The sequence below is a fragment of the Tympanuchus pallidicinctus genome, unplaced genomic scaffold, assembly GCF_026119805.1.
Source record: "Tympanuchus pallidicinctus isolate F22 unplaced genomic scaffold, pur_lepc_1.0 scaffold1, whole genome shotgun sequence".
Lineage (NCBI taxonomy): Eukaryota > Metazoa > Chordata > Aves > Galliformes > Phasianidae > Tympanuchus > Tympanuchus pallidicinctus.
Window position 1 is genome coordinate 2,202,903 of NW_026294618.1, and position 23,380 is coordinate 2,226,282.

At 41.3% G+C, this 23,380-nt stretch overlaps 1 protein-coding gene across 1 annotated transcript; it reads right to left on the reverse strand.

Moving 5' to 3' along the window:
* Positions 1-6,061: 6,061 nt before the first annotated feature.
* LOC128088875 (serotriflin-like) lies at positions 6,062-13,542 on the reverse strand. Its single transcript, XM_052699760.1, has 7 exons — positions 13,444-13,542; positions 10,033-10,257; positions 9,136-9,226; positions 8,478-8,623; positions 7,769-7,863; positions 7,005-7,093; positions 6,062-6,189 (listed from the first exon to the last, which is right to left on the reverse strand). Exons 1-7 carry the CDS (start codon positions 13,540-13,542, stop codon positions 6,062-6,064), a joined length of 873 nt encoding a protein of 290 aa, XP_052555720.1.
* Positions 13,543-23,380: the final 9,838 nt, after the last annotated feature.

Below are 23,380 nucleotides of genomic sequence, written 5' to 3' on the forward strand. Positions count from 1 at the left end.
CTTGATGACAGAGTCAAAGCACCTTCATTAGTCGTAGGAAGAGATGGCTGCACTGTGCTGACCCAAAGCATCCTGCTGAGCCCAGTGACCATCACTCCTACCCCCTTGTGCCCTATGTCTCCTTGACTTGTGATGTAATTCTACTGGAAGTCTGGCTATGGAATGCAATATTATAATCACCAGATCTTAGTGCTTCTCAGGCTCTTACTGTGCATTAATTAATGTTTCTCACCCCTGGCTGTGTCAGTTTATCTCTGCATTGCAGTCAGTGAGATCGAAGCAGAGAGGTTAAAAGTCTTGCCTGCAGTCAAAAGGGCTGTGTGGTATCTTTTTAATGAGGAAGTCCCATCTCCTGTTTTTCACAGTTTAACTGTGACCCTCACACTTGGAGGAACCCGTCCTTGGCAGTCTGGTTGAGAAGAGCCAGGAGCAGCCCAGGGGTGGGAACCATCCTCATCCTGTCCTAGCCCTGGTGGCTTTGTGCTGCAAGGGCTTGAGGTTCTCATTGCCATTTTCTGTCCTGGATATTCCAACCACATGGATTCCTAGTGGCTTGCCAAGGAAGTATGTATGTATGCACATGTGTGCATGTCCTGATAGAGACTTAACCTGAACATTGCAGTGAAGGCCCCAGTTGGGATAGAAACTCAGAGGAAATAATAAGTGGATCTGCTTGGAGTACGCAGTCAGAAGGGGAAATTGTACACCCATGGGAAATATAGCCACACATCTTGTGTTCCAGAGGTGTCTGGAGTGTTCAGGTAGCATCTGGATGAGGTGCTATGGGATATGACTTAGTAGATTAGTGGATAGTAGTGGTGATAGGAGGATGGTTGGATACTAGATACCAGTTGGATACTAGTTGGATAGAGGATACTAGATGATCTTGTAGGTCCTTTCCAACCTTGTGATTCTGTGATTCTATGATAGTCATATGTGAATACACAATAGAACATTTTAGAATGTTGCCCTATGGTGGCAACAGGTGAATGCATACAGTGGGCAAGTAGTAGTTTTTTGAGCAAATTCTCCTTTTTTAACCCTTTGCAGCTCTATTTGTAGCCCGTAAGATTCCATGTATTCATTTACATATTATCATCAGGTCACCTGATGATTTATTCCCATCAAGTGACCCATCTTGCAACACCAGAAACATGTGTTTTTGATGGGACTGAAGGAATGATGCTGCTCTGGGTAATGTAGAGGGTTACCAAGCTGGAGTGGTGCACATTTCACCTGTGAATGTCTATCTAAAAGTTAATCATTCAGTGGAAACGTGTAATTCATGCTTTTTCTGAACAGTGGAAGGACAGTCTCTGTGATCTGTTTTTACCCGATGATGTCAGCAAATTTCTGGATAGCATTTTGAAATGAAAGACCCCCCAGTCTTTCCAAACCTTGTTTTCCATTCAGTAGAAAGTCTAACCTTTAGCTGCTCAAACTTGCTGCTATTATAGGTTTGATACATTAAGGGCATGAATGAGGTAAAATTCATGGCATGGTTATTCTCTCTATCTGACTGATAGATAGAGAAAAATATTGAAAACTTTGGCCCAGAGCTCTCAGCAAAGACTTTGGACACTGGAAGTGAAAGATCTTTCATTTTCCTTAGCTCTGAAGTTGATTCTCAAGAAAGTAGATAACATGATGGCTGCAGGTGACTTATTGTAAATATCAAAAGTGTTCCTTCTTTACAAGCCATGAGACCATTAAATGTTACTTAGTTTTTGTTCAAAACTGTGCCTAATGTCTTTGCCACCTAAGTGAGCTACTTAGGAGCTTTTACCCCATTCTCCACAGATAAGACTTGTACCATAGTAGCTGCTCTTATCATCTCTCAGCATATGTGCTTCTTGTGAGGATGTCTGGAGCCAAACAGAAACAGTAAGAAGCTCTTGGTATTATTACTTTCTCTGCTGAACTACATCTCAAAAGTATCAGAGTCCTGACAGCATAATTTCAGTAGATACTGAGAAACCTATGCTAGTACCAAAAAGGAAAAAACATTCATGGCATTACTATCAAAATAAGTTTGTGAATATAGTCTGAGAAGGGAGAAAAGCAGTATTACTAGAGCTCAGTTGTCACATTGTTTTTATTTCACTGAGAATCAGTCATAGAATCATGGAGTCACCTGTCTATGGGAAACTGATTATTCACTATTCAGAAACATCTCAGCCTTCCTAGGGACATGAACAGCTAAGTGCCAGCCATTGTCCCACACTCTCCTTGCAGTCTTGATAATCCAGGTAGCATTCCATCTCACCTGCTATTTTCCTCTTCCGTATCAGTAGGGAACTGAAATCTTTTGAAATTAGCTATGAGAAGAAGGATGATGCCCATATGTCATTCAGTAGCCCTGTAGGCTGCATGATGCCCATGTGCCATTCAGCCCTGTAGGCTGTGTGTTGCCCCAGCTCAGCACTTTGTGGTGCAGGTGAGCTCTGCTGCCTTGCTCCAATGGCACAGTTGGCTATTCAGAGCACAAAAACTCCCTTTGAGGAGAGAGCTCTCACAGAATTCTCTCATCATTAAATGTTTGTTGAGTTGGAGAGAGAGGGATGGAAGAAATGATCGAGGCTGCTGGAACTAACACTGATGTATTGGAAATCAAAACATTGCTTTAATTTCATAGAACAAATGGCTTTGACAGGGAAGTCATTTGGCCAACAGAGATGCAATGAAACAGTGAAGGGGAATTAACCACTACAAACTGATTTTATATGAAGTGATTATTTAGCCATCAAGAGTTAACTAATAAACGCCGCACAGATTACTATTAAGAACAATTGGAGCAGGCTCAGAACTTCTGTTTCTAGTAAAAGATCTCCCTACTAGCAGCAATGTGAAAACCCGATCGAGGTGAATGTCTGGGCATAGTTCACCCTCTTGTGCTCTGAACCAGAATTGCAGTCCTATCGAATGAATGATTTTTGCTGGTCTAAAATGGCGAGGGGATGTGGTAAGAGATGTCAGTCCTGCTCTGGGCTGGCATACAAGACTCAGTACCTGAGGACACTGCAGGGCATCCTGCACAGAGCTGGGATGTTTTGTTTGCTCTGCAGAGGCTTGAGAGTGGAGCTTCTTTCTTCAGAGAAGTGCTGTTTGCAGCTGTTTGCACATCTTATAATTTCTGTCAAAGTTTATAAACTCTGTGTCTACCTTTTCATTAACGTTAGAAAAATAATTCAGGGGAGGGGATATGTATCGGATATGAGGACAAATTCACTTTTTGTTTCACATTCATGTTGCTGGTGTAATTTAACCCAAGTGCTCGAAGGTTAAGGGGCAGAGCAGGAAAATAAACCTGAAAAATCATAGACTCATAGAATCACTCAGGTTGGAAAAGACCTTAAAGATCACTAAGTCCAACCACAACCTAAACATCCTACCCTAACTCTAACAGCCCTCCGCTAAATCATGGCCCTGAGCACCACATCCAAACAGTTTTTAAACACATCCAGGGATGGTGACTCAACCACCTCCCTGGGCAGCCCATGGCAGTGCTTAACAACCCTTTCTGTGAAGACATTTTCCCTGATATCCAACCTAAACTTACGCTGGCACAACTTGAGGCCATTTCCCCTTGTTCTGTCACCAGTGAGGAGAGACCAATCCAGCTCTCACTGCAATCACCTTTCAGGTATTGGGAGAGAGCAATAAGGTCTCCCCTCAGCCTCCTTTTTCCCAGACCAAACAGCCCCAGTTCTTTCAGTCTCTACTTGTAGGGCATATTCTCCAAGCCTTTCCTCAGCCTTGCTGCCCTTCTTTGGACCTGCTCCAGCACCTCCATCTCCTTTCTGTATTGAGTTGCCAAAAACTGACCACAGTACTTGAGGTGAAGCCTCACCAGTGCCGACTACAGGGCAATATGACTTCCTTAGTCCTTCTCAGTACACCATTCCTGATCCAAGCCAGGATGCCATTGGCCTTCTTGGCCACCTAGGCACACAGCTGGCTCATATTCAGCCAACTGTCCATCAGTACACCAAGGTCCCTTTCCATCAGTCAGCTTTCCAGCCAAAAAATGGATGAAGAGAAGGCAGTTTATTTGGCTATCATTAAAACAACCCATGAACAGGCTGTCCAGGGAGCTGTGGGTTCCCAGCCCAAGGCCGGGCTGGATGGGACTCTGGGATCTACTGCCTGATCTGATAGTTTGCAAACCTGCTCATGGGACTGGATGGTCTTTGAGGTCCCTTCCACCTGAATCATTCTATGATTCTATGATCTCTTTGAACTGCACCCACTGCAGGAATGTCAGCAAGAGAATCATATTGTTCTGATACAGTGGTGTCAAATGCTCAGCAACTCTGCACACACAGAAACAATGCAAAGACTAAAGACCTAACAGGTAATAATAATATCACCAGCATCTTATGCAAGTAAATGTAAGATTAGAAGCAATACAAGAATGATCATGGCCCTAAGACCAAGTACAGCAGATCCAGCTAAACTCCCCCTTAGGTGATACTTGATGGTCTGCATGCAAATACGGGAAGGAGAAGGCACATCCAAGGCCTTTAGCTGAATTTACTGGAAGAGGTCCAGAGGTGTGCTTTGATAGAAATTAGTGCTGTGACCTGGGCAGTTCTGGAGAAAATGCATTTATCACTTCAATGCACAGATCATAGAATTATAAAATCACTGAGGTTGAGAAAGACCTCTAAGGTTAGCTAGTCCAACTGCCCACCTACCATCAATATTACCCACTGAACCATGTCCCTACGTATTACATCTACCCTTTCCTTAAACACCTTCAGGGATGGTGCCTCCACACCTCCCTGGACAGTCTGTTCCGATGCCTGACCACTTTTTCCAAGAAGAAATCTTTCCTAATATCTAACCTGAACCCACCCTGGCTTCACTTTGAGTCCTTACCTCTCATCTTACTGCTAGTTACATGGGACCTGATGCTGACCCCACCTCGCCACAATCTCCTTTCAGGCAGCTGTAGAGTGCAGTGAGGTCTCCCCTGAGCCTCCTCTTCTCCAGCCTGATTTACCCAGTTCCCTCAGCTGCTCCCCATAACACTTGTGCTCCAGACCCCTCACAGCTTCATTGCCCTTCTCTGGACATGCTCTAGGGCCTCAATGTCTTTCCTGTAGCGAGGGGCCCAACTCTGAATGCAGGACTCAATGTTTAGCCTCACCAGTGCCAAGTATAGGGGATGATCACGTCCCTGCTCTTGCTGGCTTTGCTATTTCTCATACAATCCAGGATGCCTTTGGCCTTTTTGCCACCTGGCACAGTGCTGGCTCTTGTTCAGCCAAGCGTTGACCAACACCCCCATGTCCATCTCCTTCACTCAGCTTTCCAGCCACTCTGTCTCAAGCCTTTATAACTGCTAGAGATTGTTGTGACCAAATACAGCACCCGGCCCTTTGTCTTCTTGTACTTCAACCCACCAGCCTAAGCCCATTGATCCAACCCATACAGACCCCTCTGTAGGGCCTTCCTACCCTAGATGTGATTCTGTGTGTCAGAAGATTTGTGTTTAGGTCACAATCACTGTACACCTCTTATCTTTTCTGTACAAAACAGTGCATGGCTTTTGGCTCTGCTTTTCTTTTCCAGTTTCATCCTCGCTTGCATGAAGTATCACAGATCCTTGAAGTATCCATGAGAAACTTTCCAAATAAAAAAAATATATATAAACAACTTTTCTTGTTTGTGAACATACATTTATTTAGCCAGGAATATATTCCATTTATAATTGAAGAAAAGGTAACAGAAGAAAGTTAAGTGGAATTTAACATGTATTTTCATGTTTTAAAAGTGCGTTTCCCATTAAAATAATATGAATCAGTGGAACTTCCACCAAAAAACCAAAAACCACATTAATAGCTTAATCATGATTTTTATAAAGCCTAACATAACATCAGAGTCTATCTGAGCCACCAGATTAATTTGGAACTGAAACAATTATGTGATTTCATAAAAAAGTTACATTCAGGTCAATCTGAGCTGAAACACTGAGCATGAATGTTTTTTTCTTCTCAGTTCTACTCTTTCCTCGTACATAAGTTCCAAAGCAGCTGCAATGACATCCTCCAGGCCTTTATACAATCTGAGTGGTGCACTTACAGGTGGCAGGACACTTCGTTTTCACCACTGAATGTTTACAGCCAAACAAGCTTTTCATATTTCTGCAGTTTGGAAATGCATCTCGATGTCTGCAAGGATTGGCTGAAACAGAACAGACAGAGAAAGGCCACGAAATGTATTAATTGAAAAAAAAAAAAAAAAAAAAACAGTCCTACTGTGATACTTCTGCATTTTACAAAGTGCTTTTTGTTTTTGTTTTTGCATTTGTTTTCTTGTCTAAGCAGTCTTTGTACATTTGTTGGGGAAATATTGGCAGGTGGTTGGACTAGATGATCATGGAGCTCTTTTCTGACCTTGGTATTCTATAGTTCCGTGCTCAGCTGTTAAAATTGCTTGAGTATATAAGCATATAAGTATATAAGAATACTTAATAAGAACTGAGTATATAAGAATAAAATTGCTCATAGAAGGGGAAGCAGACAGAAAAACAGTTGAGTTGCTCCACATGGAATTCTACAACAGCCAGGGGCAGGTGGAGATCTTTATGTCCATAGGGACACACGTGAAAGCTGACAATTCAGACGTGCCCTTGGATGTAGAAGCACATCCTGACACTGTGACCGGAGCTTCCCTGCAGAGGGCAGCAGAAGACTGTCAATCTAATCGTGCACATCTTTGCAGCAACGCCGTGCACCGAATACGGTGGGTGAGGGGGTTGGAAGGGTCCCCTGGAGATCATCTGCTCCCAGTCCCTGCTCACGCCCTGTCAGTAGTTGCTCAACCACTGTTATGTTAGGTGGAGGTAAATTAAGGGGTGGTTCTGTGACATCTTTCCTGCCAAAGGTTGCATGAAGGTAATAAAAGGTTAGGTATGGAGGGACACACTATAAGGGAGTGAAGTCATTACATGAGGCAGCACAACAGTTTGTTTTAAGGAGAAAAGTACGTGCACTTACTGCAAAGCCCTCTCTCACAGTGGCCGGGACAGTCTGCACATCTGGGTCCTTTCTTGTAAGGTGCAGCCACTTGCATGATGTTATTCCCTCTGAAATATTAAAGAAACGAACACCAGGAGATCAAAGTGCAGCTCTGAGCCACTGACAGCTTACTTTTTTTCATCACAATGAAAGACAACAACAAGTTTTGGGTAAAATGATTATTCTGTTTGAGTTTGGGCTATTTGTAGAATACCAGATCTTTGTTTTTAAATAGGAGGCATTTAGGGAAAGAAAACTAATTGGCTTTTTGCCTTTGTATAGCATTACCAGTTTAAAAAATTACGTGCTTCCTTGTTCTGCTTTTCTAATGGCTTTCCAGCACATAAGGAAATTATCTTGGCAGCAACCTTCTGACATGCAGGTGTTAGAGATTTGCTCTTTTCTTCTGTGAATATTCGTTTGCTGTTGGCTTTCACTTGTGTCTGACTATCTTCTTTGTGTTCAGAGTTACAGGATGACTCGTGTTTGATGCCTGACCCTTACACAGACCTTTCTGTCTTCATTCATATGCTAATATTTCCCTACTTCCAGTTTCAACATGGATTACACTAAACATTTATACTCAACTCGATGTTAAAGCAACAATTCACATTGGCGTTTTTCAAAACTCCAAGTGGCCAAAACAAACTGGAGGCAGCTGATCCTAGAAATGCTCAACAGACTGCAGGACTTTCTAAAACCATGTCTAGAACATCTCAAGAGAACCAAAAAGCAGTACGTACGGAGGACAGTAGTGGCAGACATAGAAGTAGTTGTACTGGTTCCTTGGGCAGTAGGCAACTGCACACCCAACCTGGTAGCTGTTGTACCACACTAGCTGTAGAATTAAAAACAGTGAAGTCATGTCAGAAATTGTATTTCAAATGTATTTCACACTACATTTTAAATCAGAAGATAGATTTATTCATTTATTTATTCATTTTCACTCTCTGTTTGTTATGTTTGCAAGTTAGCTGTCAGGTGGAACAAATAGGAAAATGAATTAGTGATGTCTTCTGGTTTCCAAATGTTTTGGACACAATTTTGGGAGAATAATAGAAATTTCAACTTGAATGGCTTCATCATAGCTCTTTTCCCTTGACATTTCATTGTCCATATGTATATATTTTAATGTTTTTTTCCATTATTTACTAATAAAAAATATTGCATTGTTATCATTTATTTATTTATTTGTGTGGCTGCGTTATCATTTATGTTTTCTACAGGTTGCCTCTCTTCAGGGCAGCTCTCTTAGATATTGGTTCCATTGTCTCAGATGTAAATGAGAAAAGACTTTTTCAGTCATCTTTGGACGAGAGCATAAAAGATAACGGTTTGATGGCACTGATTTTGTTTTTTTTTTCTTTTCCTGATAATAAACACCCCTCAGCAACCCTAACTGTACATGTGTGGTTCTAGTGTATCACTGCAGTTCACTTCATTTCCCCATACCTGAGCGTAGTTCTTGACGTTGGCGCTCTTCGTAGTCGCTCCAAAACCGTACTTGAAATTGGCGGCCTGACTGTGCCAGACTTTGATTGCTTCAGCCCATGTTTTTGGTTGAGATGACAGCAAGATATTCTCACCGCAGGTGATACCTGAAGTAGAAGTATGTCTATTTTATTACATAGGAGTGAAGAAAGTTGTAGGATGGGAGGCACGACAGAGGGAATGGCGATTTTTTATGGCATTAGCACTCTACAACCCCTGGAGTGTAGTACACTTGATCCTGGCAAGGTGTGTTATTCCGATATCAGTGACCTTTCAGTCACAGATGGTTGGTTATTTGACTACAAAATGTGGCACAAAAATATGTGTACTTAGTCAGACCAACACTTCTCTATCCTACTGACTTGTCTCCAGCAGGAACTGAGAGAGAATAGTTAAAGAAAGGTACAAGAACAGGGTCAGTTCGTAGCTTGCCCTCTCTCTCGGGCTCCAACAGTTTGTCTTTTGGGGTCTTTCTCTGACAAAGATGACAGTTTCGTGTTTAAGAATCCTCAAAAGATAAAAAGCAGATTAACGTTTATCCTTATTTCTAGTTCATGCAGATATGCTTTCTGCAAGTCATCATTAACCCATAAGTTTAGTCCCCATGTTCTTCCCATACCATTAACAACTCTGTTCTGCACTGGGCTGATTTGCATTTCACATGTGTTTGCCCATTTCAGAGCATTTTTGGCAGCTTTCTCGTTCCACATCTGAAAGACACAAAGGAAGGAGCATTCAGGTCACAGAAAATTTGTGCAGTCCTTGAAGGAGAAGAAAAAAAGTTGTGTCTGAGTTGTTGGTGGTTATGTTTAGCAAAGATAAGGCAAAAAGAATCTGTGACTTCCTGTGCTAGCCAGGTTAATACAGGTTTGACAGCAATAAATCGATGCGGCTGGGGCAAACTTGTGTTCATACCATCTCCAAACAAATGACCCTAAGCATAGGGACTTTTGCCAGGTGACTTGAGTTTTGTTAACTGCACAAATCACAGAATCATCACAGTTGGAAAAGGCCTCTAAGATGACCCAATCCAACCATTAACCCACTCTCACCATGTCCACTAACCATGTCAGTAAGTGCCACATCCACCCTTTTCTTGAATCCCTCCAGGGACAGTGACTCCACCAGTGCCCTGGGCAGCCTTTGCCAATGCATTACCACTCTTTCTGAGAAGAAATTTTTCCTAATATCCAACCTGAACCTCCCCTGACACAATTGAAGCCCATTACTTCTTATCCTATCAAATCAAGACTTGCTGGCTAAGAGAGAGTTTTCAGATAGCACCCGTGGCCTGTTCTGAGACCTTTGCAATGACTTTACAAGTGCTTACAGCATCTTAGTTTGCAAGCTTAGAGCATGAGTTCTGTAGAAACCAAGGGATATAATTTTGATTTTTTTCATCTCAATTCCAGAGTAACTTTCCTGTCTTCTCTATTCACTGAGTGTGGAGTGTTTAGAAGGATACAACATTCTGCTGATCATCTTGAAAGCAGCTTATTAGCTATCCATCACTTACCATCTTCAGCATGTTCCTAGCTGTTGGAACTACAGATCTTCGTATTTCATTGTGTTCCTCAAGGATCATCTGCTTGTTTTTGAGAGCAACAAGATCTTGTTGAACCACTTTTTTGGTTTTTATCCGATTACCATTGTATTTTGGTGGGTTTTGGTAACGGGGTTTCCCTCGTGGGTATCCAATGTTAAAAGGGAAGTTCTGGTTCACTCGGTTGCCAGGAAGCACCTGGAAAACAACAGCAATGATGGTTCTAGTTCTCTGATTTTTTATAAGCAAGACTGATTGAGAACTTGGAAATTCTTAGCTTTCCTTTATTGATTCTTCTATTCTTCTGTGTGCTTTTTTTTTTTTTTTCCTCTCTCTTCTTTCGTTTAAACTGCACTTTTCATAAGAAGACATGACCCTAAATGAATATAGTAGATAGTAATTCTAACTTCAGATGTCTCCACATCAAATGTGGAGAACGCTTGGCTCTGGAACCAAATGTCATGACTTACTTTAGCCTCTTGTATGCACTAAAAAAGTCCCTGGCTCTTATCACTTTCAAGCTTTGGAAGTATGTGAAGCTGAATCAGATTTTAGGGCATTTTGCAGACCATCTTCTGAAATATTTACGATCATTTGAAATACCCTGGGAGTCTCAGATTTTCTTCCAAAAGGTACAGCTCTCTGTAAAGCCTGTAATGCATCTTTTGAATGTCTCAGATCCCCCAGAAAGAGTCCAACCAGTATTTCCACTGGAAGAGACCTACAACAATCATCTAGTCCAACTTCAGGGTTAACCAAAAATTGAAGGATAATATTGAGGACATTATCCAAATGCCTCTGAACACTGACACAGGGCATGGGGCATCAACCACCTCATTAGGAATCTTACTCCAGGACTGTTAACCCTCACAGTAAAGAAATGGATCCTAATGAAAGATGTGATCATCTTTCCTGGAACACCTATTTCCTTTCCTTTTTTTTTTTTTTCTCCTTATTAAGCGGATCTTGATAAATAGCTCACATCCAAATGTCTACGTAGTGGATATCTATACCTTAAACTATTAACTCTCTTAGAGAAACGATGACTGCATTTCTGACACTGAGATTAATTATTTTAAAGTATTATCAGTTCATCTATTTCATTTGGAATAAGTAGTTTTCGAATTATTCTTGCAAAAAGGAGAATATTTAGATAGACAGAAGAAACATTTTAATACAAAAACCTCAGGAAAACAAGAATTCATCTTTATTGTGGAAACAGAGATGTTTATATGTGATAATGTGTGCTAACAATAATTTCAGCTCTGTATTGTAAAGTTCTAGAGATCACTCAATCGCATCAGCTATCTACACAATGTGTTTAGATACAACTATTTTGCTTAGACCAAATGGTCATAGAATCACAGAATAAAAAAATCACAAGGTTGGAAAGGACCAAGGGTCATCGAGTTCAACCCTCCTCCCATCACCATTGCTACCACAAGCACTAAACCAGATCTTGTAGCTCCTTATCCAGATGCCTCTTGAACACTGCCAAGGACGGTGCCTCCACCACCTCCCTGTGCAGCCATTGCAGTGCCTGATCACTCTCTGAGAGAAAAGGCACCTGGCCTTGTTGAACCTCATCCCATTCACCTCAGCCCAGCGATCCAGCCTGTCTAAATCCCTCTGAAGGGCCTCCCTACCCTCAGGCAGATCCACACCACCTCCCAGCTTGGTGTCATCTGCAAACTTACTGAGGGTGCACTCAATGCTCTCATCCAGGTCATCAGTAACGATATCAAACAAGATGGGTCCCAGTACCGACCCCTGGGGGACACCGCTTGTAAGAGGTCACCATCTGGACTTAACTCCATTCACCACTACCCACTGGGCATGGCTCTCTAGCCAGCTCCTTACCCAAAGAAGGGTAGATCTGTCCAGGCTAGGGCAGCCAGTTTCCCCAGGAGAATACGGTGAGAGACCGTGTCAAAGGCTTTGCTGAAGTCTAGGTACACTACATCCACAGCCTTTCCCTCATCTGGGAATGACTGGAGTCACATCAGCAAGCCTCCAACCCTGTGGGACCTCTCCAGACAATGCTGATTGATGGCTGAGAGCGGCTCGGCAATCAGCCCCGCCAGCTCCCTCAGCACCCTAGGATGGAGCCTGTCTGGTTCCATGGGCTTGTGACAGCCCAAATGGAGAAGTAGCTCTCTAACTGTCTCCACCTGAATCACCAGGGCTGTATTCTGCGTAGCATCCCAGACTTCCAGATCAGGGCACAAAGCGCCCTGAGGATAACTGATCTGCCTATTATAGGCAGATGTAAAGAAGGCATTGAGGACCTCAGCCTTCTCCTTATCCTCAGTGGTCACACTCCCCACTGCATCAAGTAAAGATGGAAATTCTCCTTGGTTCTTCTCTTACTGTTAATATATTTGTAAAATATATAACTTATTCTCTTTTACTGCAGTGGCCAATCTGAGTTCATTTCTGAGTTCATCAGTTCTGAGCTTTTGCCTTTCTAATTTCCTCCCTGCATATCTTAGTTACTTCTTCGTAGGCTCCCCAAGTAGCCTGTCCCTTTTTCTAGAGGACTCTTTTTCTCCCAAAGTCTCAACAAGAATTCCTGGTTCATCCACTCTGGTTTTCTCCCCCTGCAGCTCTCCTTACGGCATTCAGGGACACCCTGTTCTGGTGCCTTTAAGATTTCCATCTCAGCATGCAGGCTTTCTGGATCCCTGGACCCTTCAGGACACAAGGGACCCCTGAAACAAGTGTCCTGAGCAGGTCAAAGTCCACCCATTGGAAGTTCAAGATAGCAGTTTTGCTAGTCACCCTTCTGACATCTCCAACAGTAGATGACTCTATAATTTTGTCTTGGCCATTCTGCCCTAGACAGTCCCCAACCTTCACATCTCCCACCAGTCCTTCACTGTTAGTCAAGAGCAGGTCCACCAGGGCACCACTCCTGGTAGGCTCTCCTACCAGCTGCATAAAGAAGCTATCTTCTACACGCTCTAGAAACCTCTTGGACTGCTTCCTCTGCGCTGTATTATATTTCCAACATATATCAGGGAAGTTGATGTCTATAGGCAGTCTATAACAGACTCCCATCAAGATGTCACCCCTACAGGCCTTCCCCTGATCCTTATCCATAGGCACTCAACTTTATCGTTTCCAACCCCAAGCTCTTCATCATCAAAATGCTATTTAATATAAAGAGCCACACCACCACCCTTCCTTCTTTGTTTGTCCCTTCTGAAGAGCTTGTAGCCATCCATCACAGCACTCCAGTCATGGGAGTGGTCCCACCATGTTTCATAATAGCAGCTAGCTCATGGTTAGTCTGCTGACTTTAGCTGGCTTCAAAAAGCCCCCCCCAAAGAGCTTTTTGTCAGCCTTATTTTGCTTTAGATCCCTTCCCCAGTGCAGGCTTACCCTTCCTGGAACCGGTCCGTTCAATAGGACAGGTCCTACCTGTCCATCAGTTTGGTGTATCAAAGCAGCCAGGCAAATGATTGCAGTGAGAGGACCCATTTCTATGGAGGAAAAGCAGGCAAAGAAACAACAAAAATCTGTTAATCTCTATTGCACAAACTTTGTGGTGTTCTGTGGAATGTAAGCAGGATGAGAAAGCATTGCAGTATGAAGCATAGCACATAGGAGATTATTTTAGTCATTACCAAATATGGTTGCATATGCTGAGTCTGCACAAATGAGTATATGATGATGCGTGGACACCACTGTCTCTTACAGAGAGACAACTTCACCTTGTATTGAGACAGAGACCACCAGTACCAGAAAGCTGTGAGTTTCTTTTCAGAGAGAGATCAAACTCCTCTTGATTTCTTTACTCAGTATATCCCAAATCTGCATTATTTCTTAATTCTTTGCCTCCTCATATATAAAAAAAATAAAATTCATTAATGTGTACAGCAGGGTCATGGCAATGTTTTGCTCAAGAAAGCTTCATCCATACTGAAAGGTGGTATTCTGGAGTGGAGCTTTGTTTCAGTGCATAAAGAGGTGCTTCTGCTTCTTTTCTGTTCCCTGTTTCTTTGTGAAGTCTGCATGATAATCATGCAATAAAATGGAGGTGTTCATTCCCATCTGAACAAATGCATTAACAAAACATTCAGATAATGCACTTGGTTATTAGTTGAAAATACTCTTTATAGAAGGAAATAGCACAGTACGTAAATAGTCTCCAGATCAGTCAAATTCATAGAATAGAATATTTATTCTACATCAGAAGAAAAGCAAATATTAAATGTTTTATCCTATAGATGAGGGAGAATAAATTATCTCTTTCTAAAGACTGAAGATGTGGCAAGATCCTGAATGAGAGTGACTTTGAGCTTAACAAGTTGTCCTAAAACAGACTGAAGCAAAGGAGGAAAAGAGAAGCAATGGAACTGGTTGAACATTATAAAACTTAGAGCAGGACTCAGAAAAAATCCACAATGTGAGCATTACAGGTCATTGGTAGAGATCTAGCAAATCCTAGCTGCCAAGAAAACTATTGGTACAACTGTTAAAACCATGAATATAGGGTGACAATATAAAAAATCCACCATTCAATCTGTGCTGGGTGATAACTATAATAAATGTGTTGATGCTAGGTGAGCTGAAGGAGTGAAGAAAGGCTGCAGAGGGCTTTTAGTTCTGGTAAGACCTGAAAGATGTGTCCACATTTCAAAGAATTAATTGCAGGTTAATGGGTCCTGGAAAAACACTTAATTCTCCTTTCAGTTAGTTAGGAACTAGAATGACAACTTGGAAGAGAGCATTTACAATGTTATTAATATCCTGTTTCTTGTTTAATATCTGAAACTGTCTGAATTTGTGATGTGGTTTCTCTCTCATTTATGCTGGGTGTATAGTATTGAAGGCAGTGAATTTACTTGCTATTTAGTCCTCCATGGTGAGTCTGATCTACACATGCAGTGTCAGAAATTTCTTTTTATTATGGGAATAATAATGAAGAATAATGACAGCTGTACAGAAAGCATGTTAGTTTTCTTCCCAGATGCTTTGATAACTCTTGCTTTTATACAAGGCACATCAAATTTCATCTTCAAGAGCAGCACTCAGGTCTCTAATGAGGCACAAACAGGTCCATTTTTAATCCTCGTTTGCAGTTCAATCTCTAAGCAAAATTTGGCCCTGGACAGTGAGTCTGGGAAAGACTGACTGGAAGACTGGAATACATGAAGTCGTTCTTTGTGTGTGAGACCACTTCACGTTCACATTTTATGACTAATCCACATCAGTTTAAACCATAGGAAAGACATTCCACTGGCACTGGACCTCACTCAATCACAGCACATAAATGTACCTTGTGATTTTTACATCTATCCGAGAGATCTTACTGCTAATATTCACAGGAAATGTATGAACAAACATAAGGTGTGGGTCACTATATCAGAAAATGGCAATCAAGCCACTGTTAGAACAAGAGAACCTTTCTTGAATTTTGCTTGGCTATACAGAGCTTCATTCTACCTGTGGGGAAACTATGCCAAAAAAGAAAAGGGACAACACAATTACCTTTTCATTTACATGTGACATCACAGGTAGAAGAGGTCTGAGTTCAGACCAATAGCTGCACAGACTGTTGGGTTATTCTGCTGTATTTTTTGCTGCATGTATCCACTCCCAAATGGATAACAACAAAAATGGCACCCCAGCAGTGCCATGCAGATATGAGTTTGAATCCAATGGGCTCCATAGTTACATTATGATGGCCCTGTGATTAAGCTAAGAAACCTTATGAGGCTGATTCAGCCTATGAAAATACCCAGAGAACAAGGTCTAGTAACTGAACATTCCTGATGGTAGATAGCTTGCACAGAGAATGATCATGTATTTCAGTACTGTTCTCTGTCACATGATACAAATCAGTAACACAACCTATCACACTACAGACTTCATGCCGTTCAGGTATTTGCGTTCTCAGGCTTGCATAAGATAAAAGTCAGTTGCATGAAGTAGAGACAGGGCTCTCATTCATGTTAATGAAGAGTAAATCCTAAACCTGAGGGATATTTTTGTCTGCTGAGTTGTTGTCTGACTCTTCCTCCAGTTACACATAGGAAGAGGATCTTTCTGTAACTCCAACAACAGGAAACACAAAACATTTCTAGATTCAGAATTAAATCAGATTAAAACACTGCTGCACTTCTTCAATTGTCAGATGTCAACCAAATCATAGAATCATAGAATGGCCTTGGTTGCAAAGGCCCACAACACTCATCAGTCCCAACCCCTGCTGTGTGCAGGTCGCCAACCAGCAGCCCAGGCTGCCCAGAGCCACATCCAGCCTGGTCTTGAATGCCTGCAGGGATGGGGCATCCACAGCCTCCTTGGGCAACCTGTGCCAGTGCCTCACCACCCTCGGGGGGAAAAACTTCCTCCTCATATCCAACCTAAACCTCCCCTGTCTCACTTTAAGACCATTCCCTCTTGTCCTATCAACCTCATAAAGATTCCTTGGAATAAATGTATTTGGCATTTTTTTCAAAGTTAGAAGATGACTATTCCCACATATTGTTACCCTCCTGTGTCAATAGTATTCAATCAGATAAATCATATAAAGTTTACAAAAAGACAGATCACAGCAACACGCTTTTAGGTAGCTCTGTTTGAAACCTCTCTTCATTTAATGCAGCTTTGATCAAATTGTAAATAAATACGAATGTATTCTGTAACAAAATTTTCATTCTGCATTAAGAAGACACAATCAGCTTACTGTGTACTAGAATATATAAAAGATATTTTAAAATGGCATATACCTGAAAGTTTGGACAAGTACTTGACATCTCTAGATGGCAACATTTTGAAGGCACACCAAAGAAGCACAGAATTGAAGGGACTCAAGATGTCACTGAGTCCAACCCCTCTGCTAAAGCAGTTCTCTACATTAGATTGCACAGGTCAGCATCCAGATGAGTCTTGAGTATCTCCATAGAAGGAGATTTTACCACCTCTCTGGGCTGCTTGTGCCAGTGCTTTGCCGTTCTGACAATCAAGAAGTTCTGCCTTGAAGAAATATCAGATGTACTGGTATTTTCCCATACTCCAGAGAAATAAATTTTAAATAGCAGTCATTAAATAGAAATGTATTTCTTGTTATTGACCACAGTTCAGTGCAAAATGGGTTGATTTATCTGAAGAGCACCTTTTGAACTAAAAGACCATGATTTAGACTTCACTTCAGAGATTTCTCACCCAGACAGGTGGAAGCTGTGCTTTCAAAGCAGAAAATATAATTCATTTTTTTAAAACTCTGCCTCTGTGATAAATACAAGGAGACATTTTCTTTTAATTACCAGGTCTGGTAAAACTTAGCTATTAACTACACTAGCCTTCTTAACACAATGCCCAACTAATGCTGACCACATAACTGTGGATAACAATTTCTAATACTGAAATTGAATTCTTTGTACATTACCTTTTTCTGGAGATACTTCTGTTGCTTGGGAAGAGTGGTGGAAGTTAGAGGCTCTCCTCACGCTAGGGTTGTATATATATACCCATTCCCTTTCTTTGTCAATATTTATTACAGATAAATGACATCACCTTTGGGGCTGTACATTTTAGAAGAAATAATTTTTCTTAAGGAGCAGGCGACTGCAAATAAACCAATCCAACTGCATTGTTCTTCTTTCTGTCTTTTTATTTTTATTTTTCTCATCTCCGGGGCAGGAAAAGAGAAGATAAAGGGCCTGTTCTTTTGCAACACAAAAACCACTGTAGACTGATAAACAGACTGATGTGTTCACAAAACCAAAGCTCAACTTCAGGGATGCTGCTTTGCAATTCTCTGTTCTGATTCTGGCAAAAGGATGCCATAAATATTTTGAGGTAGAGACATAAGTCACATAAGACAATCACTTAGTGGCTGTGCACAGAAAGATCAACACACTGGGAAAAGGTGATATTTTCTTTAGGTAGCTTCTGAACTTTAGTTTAATATATAAAATATATATAGCTTTAGTTCACCAAGGCCAACGGGCTGTGGCACAAGGAATTACTTATAGGCACCATAAAGACTGTGATTCCACGTATTGCTGAGAGTAACCTACTTGCAAAACAGGTGTGTCCCTCTTCCCCCTTGCTTTGGAGAGATGTTTGGATGCATAGCTTGTACTTGATTTTCGTTTTCCTTCAGGGTAGCATTACTTAAATCACCCTTCATATCATCTTTTTTTCCACTGGCCTTAATGAAGTATTATTATGTCAACTTTGACAGCTCCTCAATGCTCATCTCTGCTCTGTTGAAGTGCAACTTGCCTTGCTTCCTTCTATGGTGCCTGCTGGCTTTTAGAAGTCATAAAGCATCTCCTCATTCTGCACATGTAGCTCCCTTCCTCATCCTTGCCTTTACTTTGGTGCCTCCTCACTGAGCAACATTCTGGTTGATGCTCAGCTGAGTTTACTGTTCATAGTACAACTGAATTTTGTTTCCTTATTTCCTATTTTCTACAGAACTTCTGAAGTTGTTGATATTGCCAGCATTTTAATATTGGATTATAGCTCCTTTGCAACACAGTTGCTTTTGTTCTTTTTTTTTGTATAATGGGAAGTCATTAGCTCTCCTACATCCTTCAGTGTTCTCATAGAAGGGCAAGGGTGTTTTATCTCTGTGAAAGCTTTTCTTGTGGTAACTTTGATGAGATTACAGTTACTGTAAGAAGCCCAGTAAACTACCCAGTAAACTACTAAGATTGCATCTCTCTATTGACTGTAAGGAGAGGCAGAATCTAGCAGTTCCACCTACTCAGTGTCTTGGGTGATTGTTTTGCCTTTTTCCCTTCTACCATATAGAAAATATTTATCTAAGCCTGACTGAAAGATTTAAAGTGAAAACACACATTTCCCTCTGAATCACTCCATCCAGTACACCCAGTAATTTTCATTAAATTGCTACAGTCACCTGAGCTTTATTTGTGTTGTAAAAATTAAATAATATTTTGCAACTATTCCTTTAAAATGCACCACACCTGTTTAAATAATCAAATTCATTTATCTTATAAAGAATATCTTTCAGATATGTTACAAATCATATTCAACGGGTAAAAGAATTGGGAAGAAAACAGAGATTAATAAAACTGACATCCTGGTCAAAGGTACTGAGAGCAATTCAGCATACCAACTCCCTCTTACTTAAGTGGACTATCTGAAAGGGTGGAGTGATTTAATTAAAAAAAAATGAAGAAAATAAAAAAGGATTGATTTCACAGTTTTCTACAAATGTACTCTTCACTGGGTAAGGAGCTGGCTGGAAGGCTGGGCCCAGAGGATGGTGGTGAATGGAATTACATGCAGTTGGCAACTCATCATGAGTGGTGTTCCACAGGAGTGAGAATTGGGGTCTGTCCTGCTTAATATCTTTAGTGAGGTGGGGGTCTGCCTCTGCTCCCACATAACGGCAATAGGATGAGAAGTGATGGCCTCAAGTTGTGCCAGGGGAAGGGCAGTTGGATATTAGGAGGAATTTCTTCTCCAAAGGAGTGCTAATGCATTGGCACAGGCTGTGCAGGGAGGTGGTGGAGTCATCGTCCCTGGACGTGTTCATGAAACAGGTAGATGTGGCACTGAGAGACATGGATAGTGGGCATGGTGGGGATGGGTTGATGGTTGGACTGGATGGTCTTAGAGGGCTTCACAACTTTAATGATTCCGTGATTCTATGTATGTATTTTAAAAGTAGATAGATCTATGGAAAAATCTATGGAAAGTTAGTTTAAAATATAAACAAATTCATCTGGAGAGATTTGACTGTGGAAATTCTTCCAGCCCTTAAGTAAATATGAACTATGAGAATCTGATCTGAGGACAAGGGAAGGCAAAATTACAGTTTCTTCGTTTTTTCAGTCTCCCTGAATTTAATGGCAGCAGAATCTTTGAAGGTCATTGGATTACAGATTTGGAGATGCTGAGCATGGACAACTTGCATGTTGAAAATTCTGACAACAGCACAATTCTAATACTATTGCAACGATCTGGAGGAGTTGTGTATTCAGCTAGCATTGAGAGCAGGTGCAACAAACTGTACCCTTCCCATAGGAACACTTGCTATTATGCCTTAGGAGAGCAAAGACATTCTCCGTGGCTTTTCTTTACCATTTTCAGTCCAAGCAGATATACCAGTTAGATCAGTGCCCACTACGGTACAACTGCTGTCTTTCATGGCTGAAATGTGCTTTCCCTTTACTAATAAGACATTTCAGGCACTATTGACTATAGGTGATTTTTCAGGTCCACTGCCAGAAGCAGACCCGCAGCAGGACTTCTCATCACAGCTCACCTTCAGCTTACGTAGCTAATGACTTCAGCTGTAGATATCTTTGTCTGAAACAGGCTATACAAACAACTAGCATTTCACATGAATGCATTTTTTTGTTTGCTACAGGCATTTGCTTGGAAAAGGTGTTTCTTTAACATGTCAGTACTGATGGTAATATGGGGCCTTTTGCCATGAATTCTTTAAAAATGTTCCAGCCTTAATCATAGAATCATAGAATGGCTTGAGTTGGAAGAAAGCTCAAAGATCATCTAGTTCCAACCTCCCTCCCATGGTTAGCTGTGCCAACCATTACACCAAACTGCCCAGGAATCCATGAAACCTGGTCTTGAATGTCTCCAGGGATGGGGTGCCCACCCTTTTCTGGGCAGCTCGTTCCATTGCCTCACCACCATTTGAGTGAAGAATTTTTCCTAACATCTAACCTGAACCTCCCCACTTTCAGTTTAAATCCATTCCCTCTTGTCCTATCACTACCTACCTGTGTAAAAAGTCAATCCTCCATTTTACTCATAACCATTTTGGCCTTCTCCTACACTTGATGCATTGCGTAGCAGGAGGATTGGTCTTTGCATAACATTGTCCAATTGACAAAAACTGTTTAACTTATGAAGACTGAAAAGCATGCTAAAATGTGGAAGAAAACAAGGAAATCTGATTCACAAATAGTGAGTCCTACATGGTCTATTGCATTGGACTGGTCGCAATAAGTGCACGGGAAATGTTCAGAGTAATGAAAAAATTCTTTAAAGATGCCTCATCTGAAGTGACAGTGCACCACGATGAGGAGTCATTTGGAAATGCTATTGTGATTAATGACAATATTAATTGTAATAATGATTGAATTAACTGCATCTGGCCATGGACAAACTTGTTTGTGCAGCAGCTTTTCACCTTGTTTGCAACAGCAGAGAGGTTTTAACACCATGAAGAGGGAAGGTGCTTGATAAAGGCTGGATTGAACTCATGTTACCACGGGATGCATTACACACCCTCGCAAGTGAGAGGGCTTTCTGCACACCTTGCTGAAACGGGGCCATTCCACAGTCTGACGAGCAGAAATCATAGGCATAGATGGAAAAGAGGGAAGTGGGAGTATTTAACTGCATGAAAAAGGCCCTGATAAAAAGAAAAAAATAAGCACTGTAATGGAAGCTATGGAGTTCTGGTTTCTACATCCTGTAATACCTTTGCCTTTTACAGAGATAGAAAATGTACACACAGTCCAGGAAGCAGAGTTTGGAACATTGACTTTTTGAATGCTATAATGAACTGTAGAAGAATAATTGGTAAAGAAATTGCTTCTTGGCTGAAACCAATACATTTCTTTTGCAAGTTTCTGATATTGGTAAGTACCCAGTTATTCACACTAATGTCGAAGATATCTAAATACACGTGCTTGCGTTAGTGCTTTTCTGTGTTCAAGGTGGGGAAAAGCAAATACAGACATTTCTTAATAAGTTAATGAGTAGATTCTTTTGAAAGAAGTCATAGAAAATAATTGTGTCTAACTAAAAGAGGGCAAGTATAATGTGGGAGTCTGCATCTGAGCTAGTTAACCCATCAGAGTGAAGGACCTCTTCTAGGCTTAGGCAGACCTAAATCTAAATGCAGTAGAATGAAATGTCCATGAAGATGTCCAAGGCACATTGCAGTGCTAAAAATGTTACACAGGACACAAGAAAGACCAGTTCCCTTCCAAAGGGCATTTGGAGCTTGGCAGGGTACTCAGGGGCACCACAACATTTTCTGGACTCCCAACTGGATTAAATGCCTTTTATGAATTTTAAGGGTTTCCTGGGAGAGCCTCATTTCATACTAAGATATGTAATTTTTGGCAAGCTTATTACATATCAGACTATGGTCTTCATTAACCTGGATTCAGATGAAATTGCAGGTGAAAGGCAGATGAGATCAGTAGTACTCAAAGTACTCATTTTCAAATGTGGGGACCACAGTAACTTTTATTTTTTGGCATTTAATACCACCACTACAACCAAACATACCAATACTAGCCTTTTAATAACCAGAACTCAGCTTAACAAAATCTGTACTGTAGTTGTCTTCACCTATACTCAGTTCTCTTTGTCACTGTAGAAAAGTAGTCAGTTTTAAGATGGGATGTGCATTGCTCTGAATGCCTCACCTTAAAGCAGGACACATAATTCAAGAATTAAAAACACATTTTAGTTAACTAACAATTAAAGGTATTTGGAACAATTAGTTTGCATTACAGATATTTCAGTCCTGGAGAAGCGAATCTCATCTCCTACTCTTCTGCAAAGGAGTGTAAGAACTGGAGCTGTCTGTTATCTATGGATCAAACATCCCAAAATGAATCTATACAGAGAATAAGTCACATAAAAACCTGCCTTCAGCAGCCAGAAGCTCTTTCAGAAGCACTATAAACAAATATTCATAGACTCTGTTTTTGGATGACTGATGTCTCATGAACTCTGTCTGTATCAGCAAGTTCAATTTGACCAGAAAAATCATTTTCAAAGATTTGGGCCTGATGGCCTTGCTTCACCTACCATTCCAAAATCAAGTGCATTTATTGACTATAGAGAATTTAAGGTGTCATCTTTGTCCCATATTCTGACTTCTGCAGTGTTTTTATTGGTTTAAAAACTGAAATGAATACCTTTCCATTTGGTTTCCCATACTGAGATTCTACCCCTTCATCCAGGTCACTCATGAAGGTGTGGAACAAGACCGAACCCAGCACTGACCCCTGGGGAACATGACTAGCTACAGCCTCCAACCAGATTATGCCACTGATCACAGCCCTCTGAGCAATGCCAGTCAGCCAGTTCTCAGTGCATATCACTGCCCACTCATCTGTCTGAAATTCCTAAGCTTACCTATGAGAGTGCTGTTGGAGGCAACACTGAACACTGCTGAAGTCAAGGTACACAGCACCCACCGTTCTCCCTCCCCATCTACCCAATCTGTTATGACATGGAAGACAGCCAGGTCTTTGACTCTCACAAGATATGTGCCAGATGTACTATGGTCACCGAGCCATCTAATATGGTGTGAGACGCTTCTATCTGGGCATCTTCA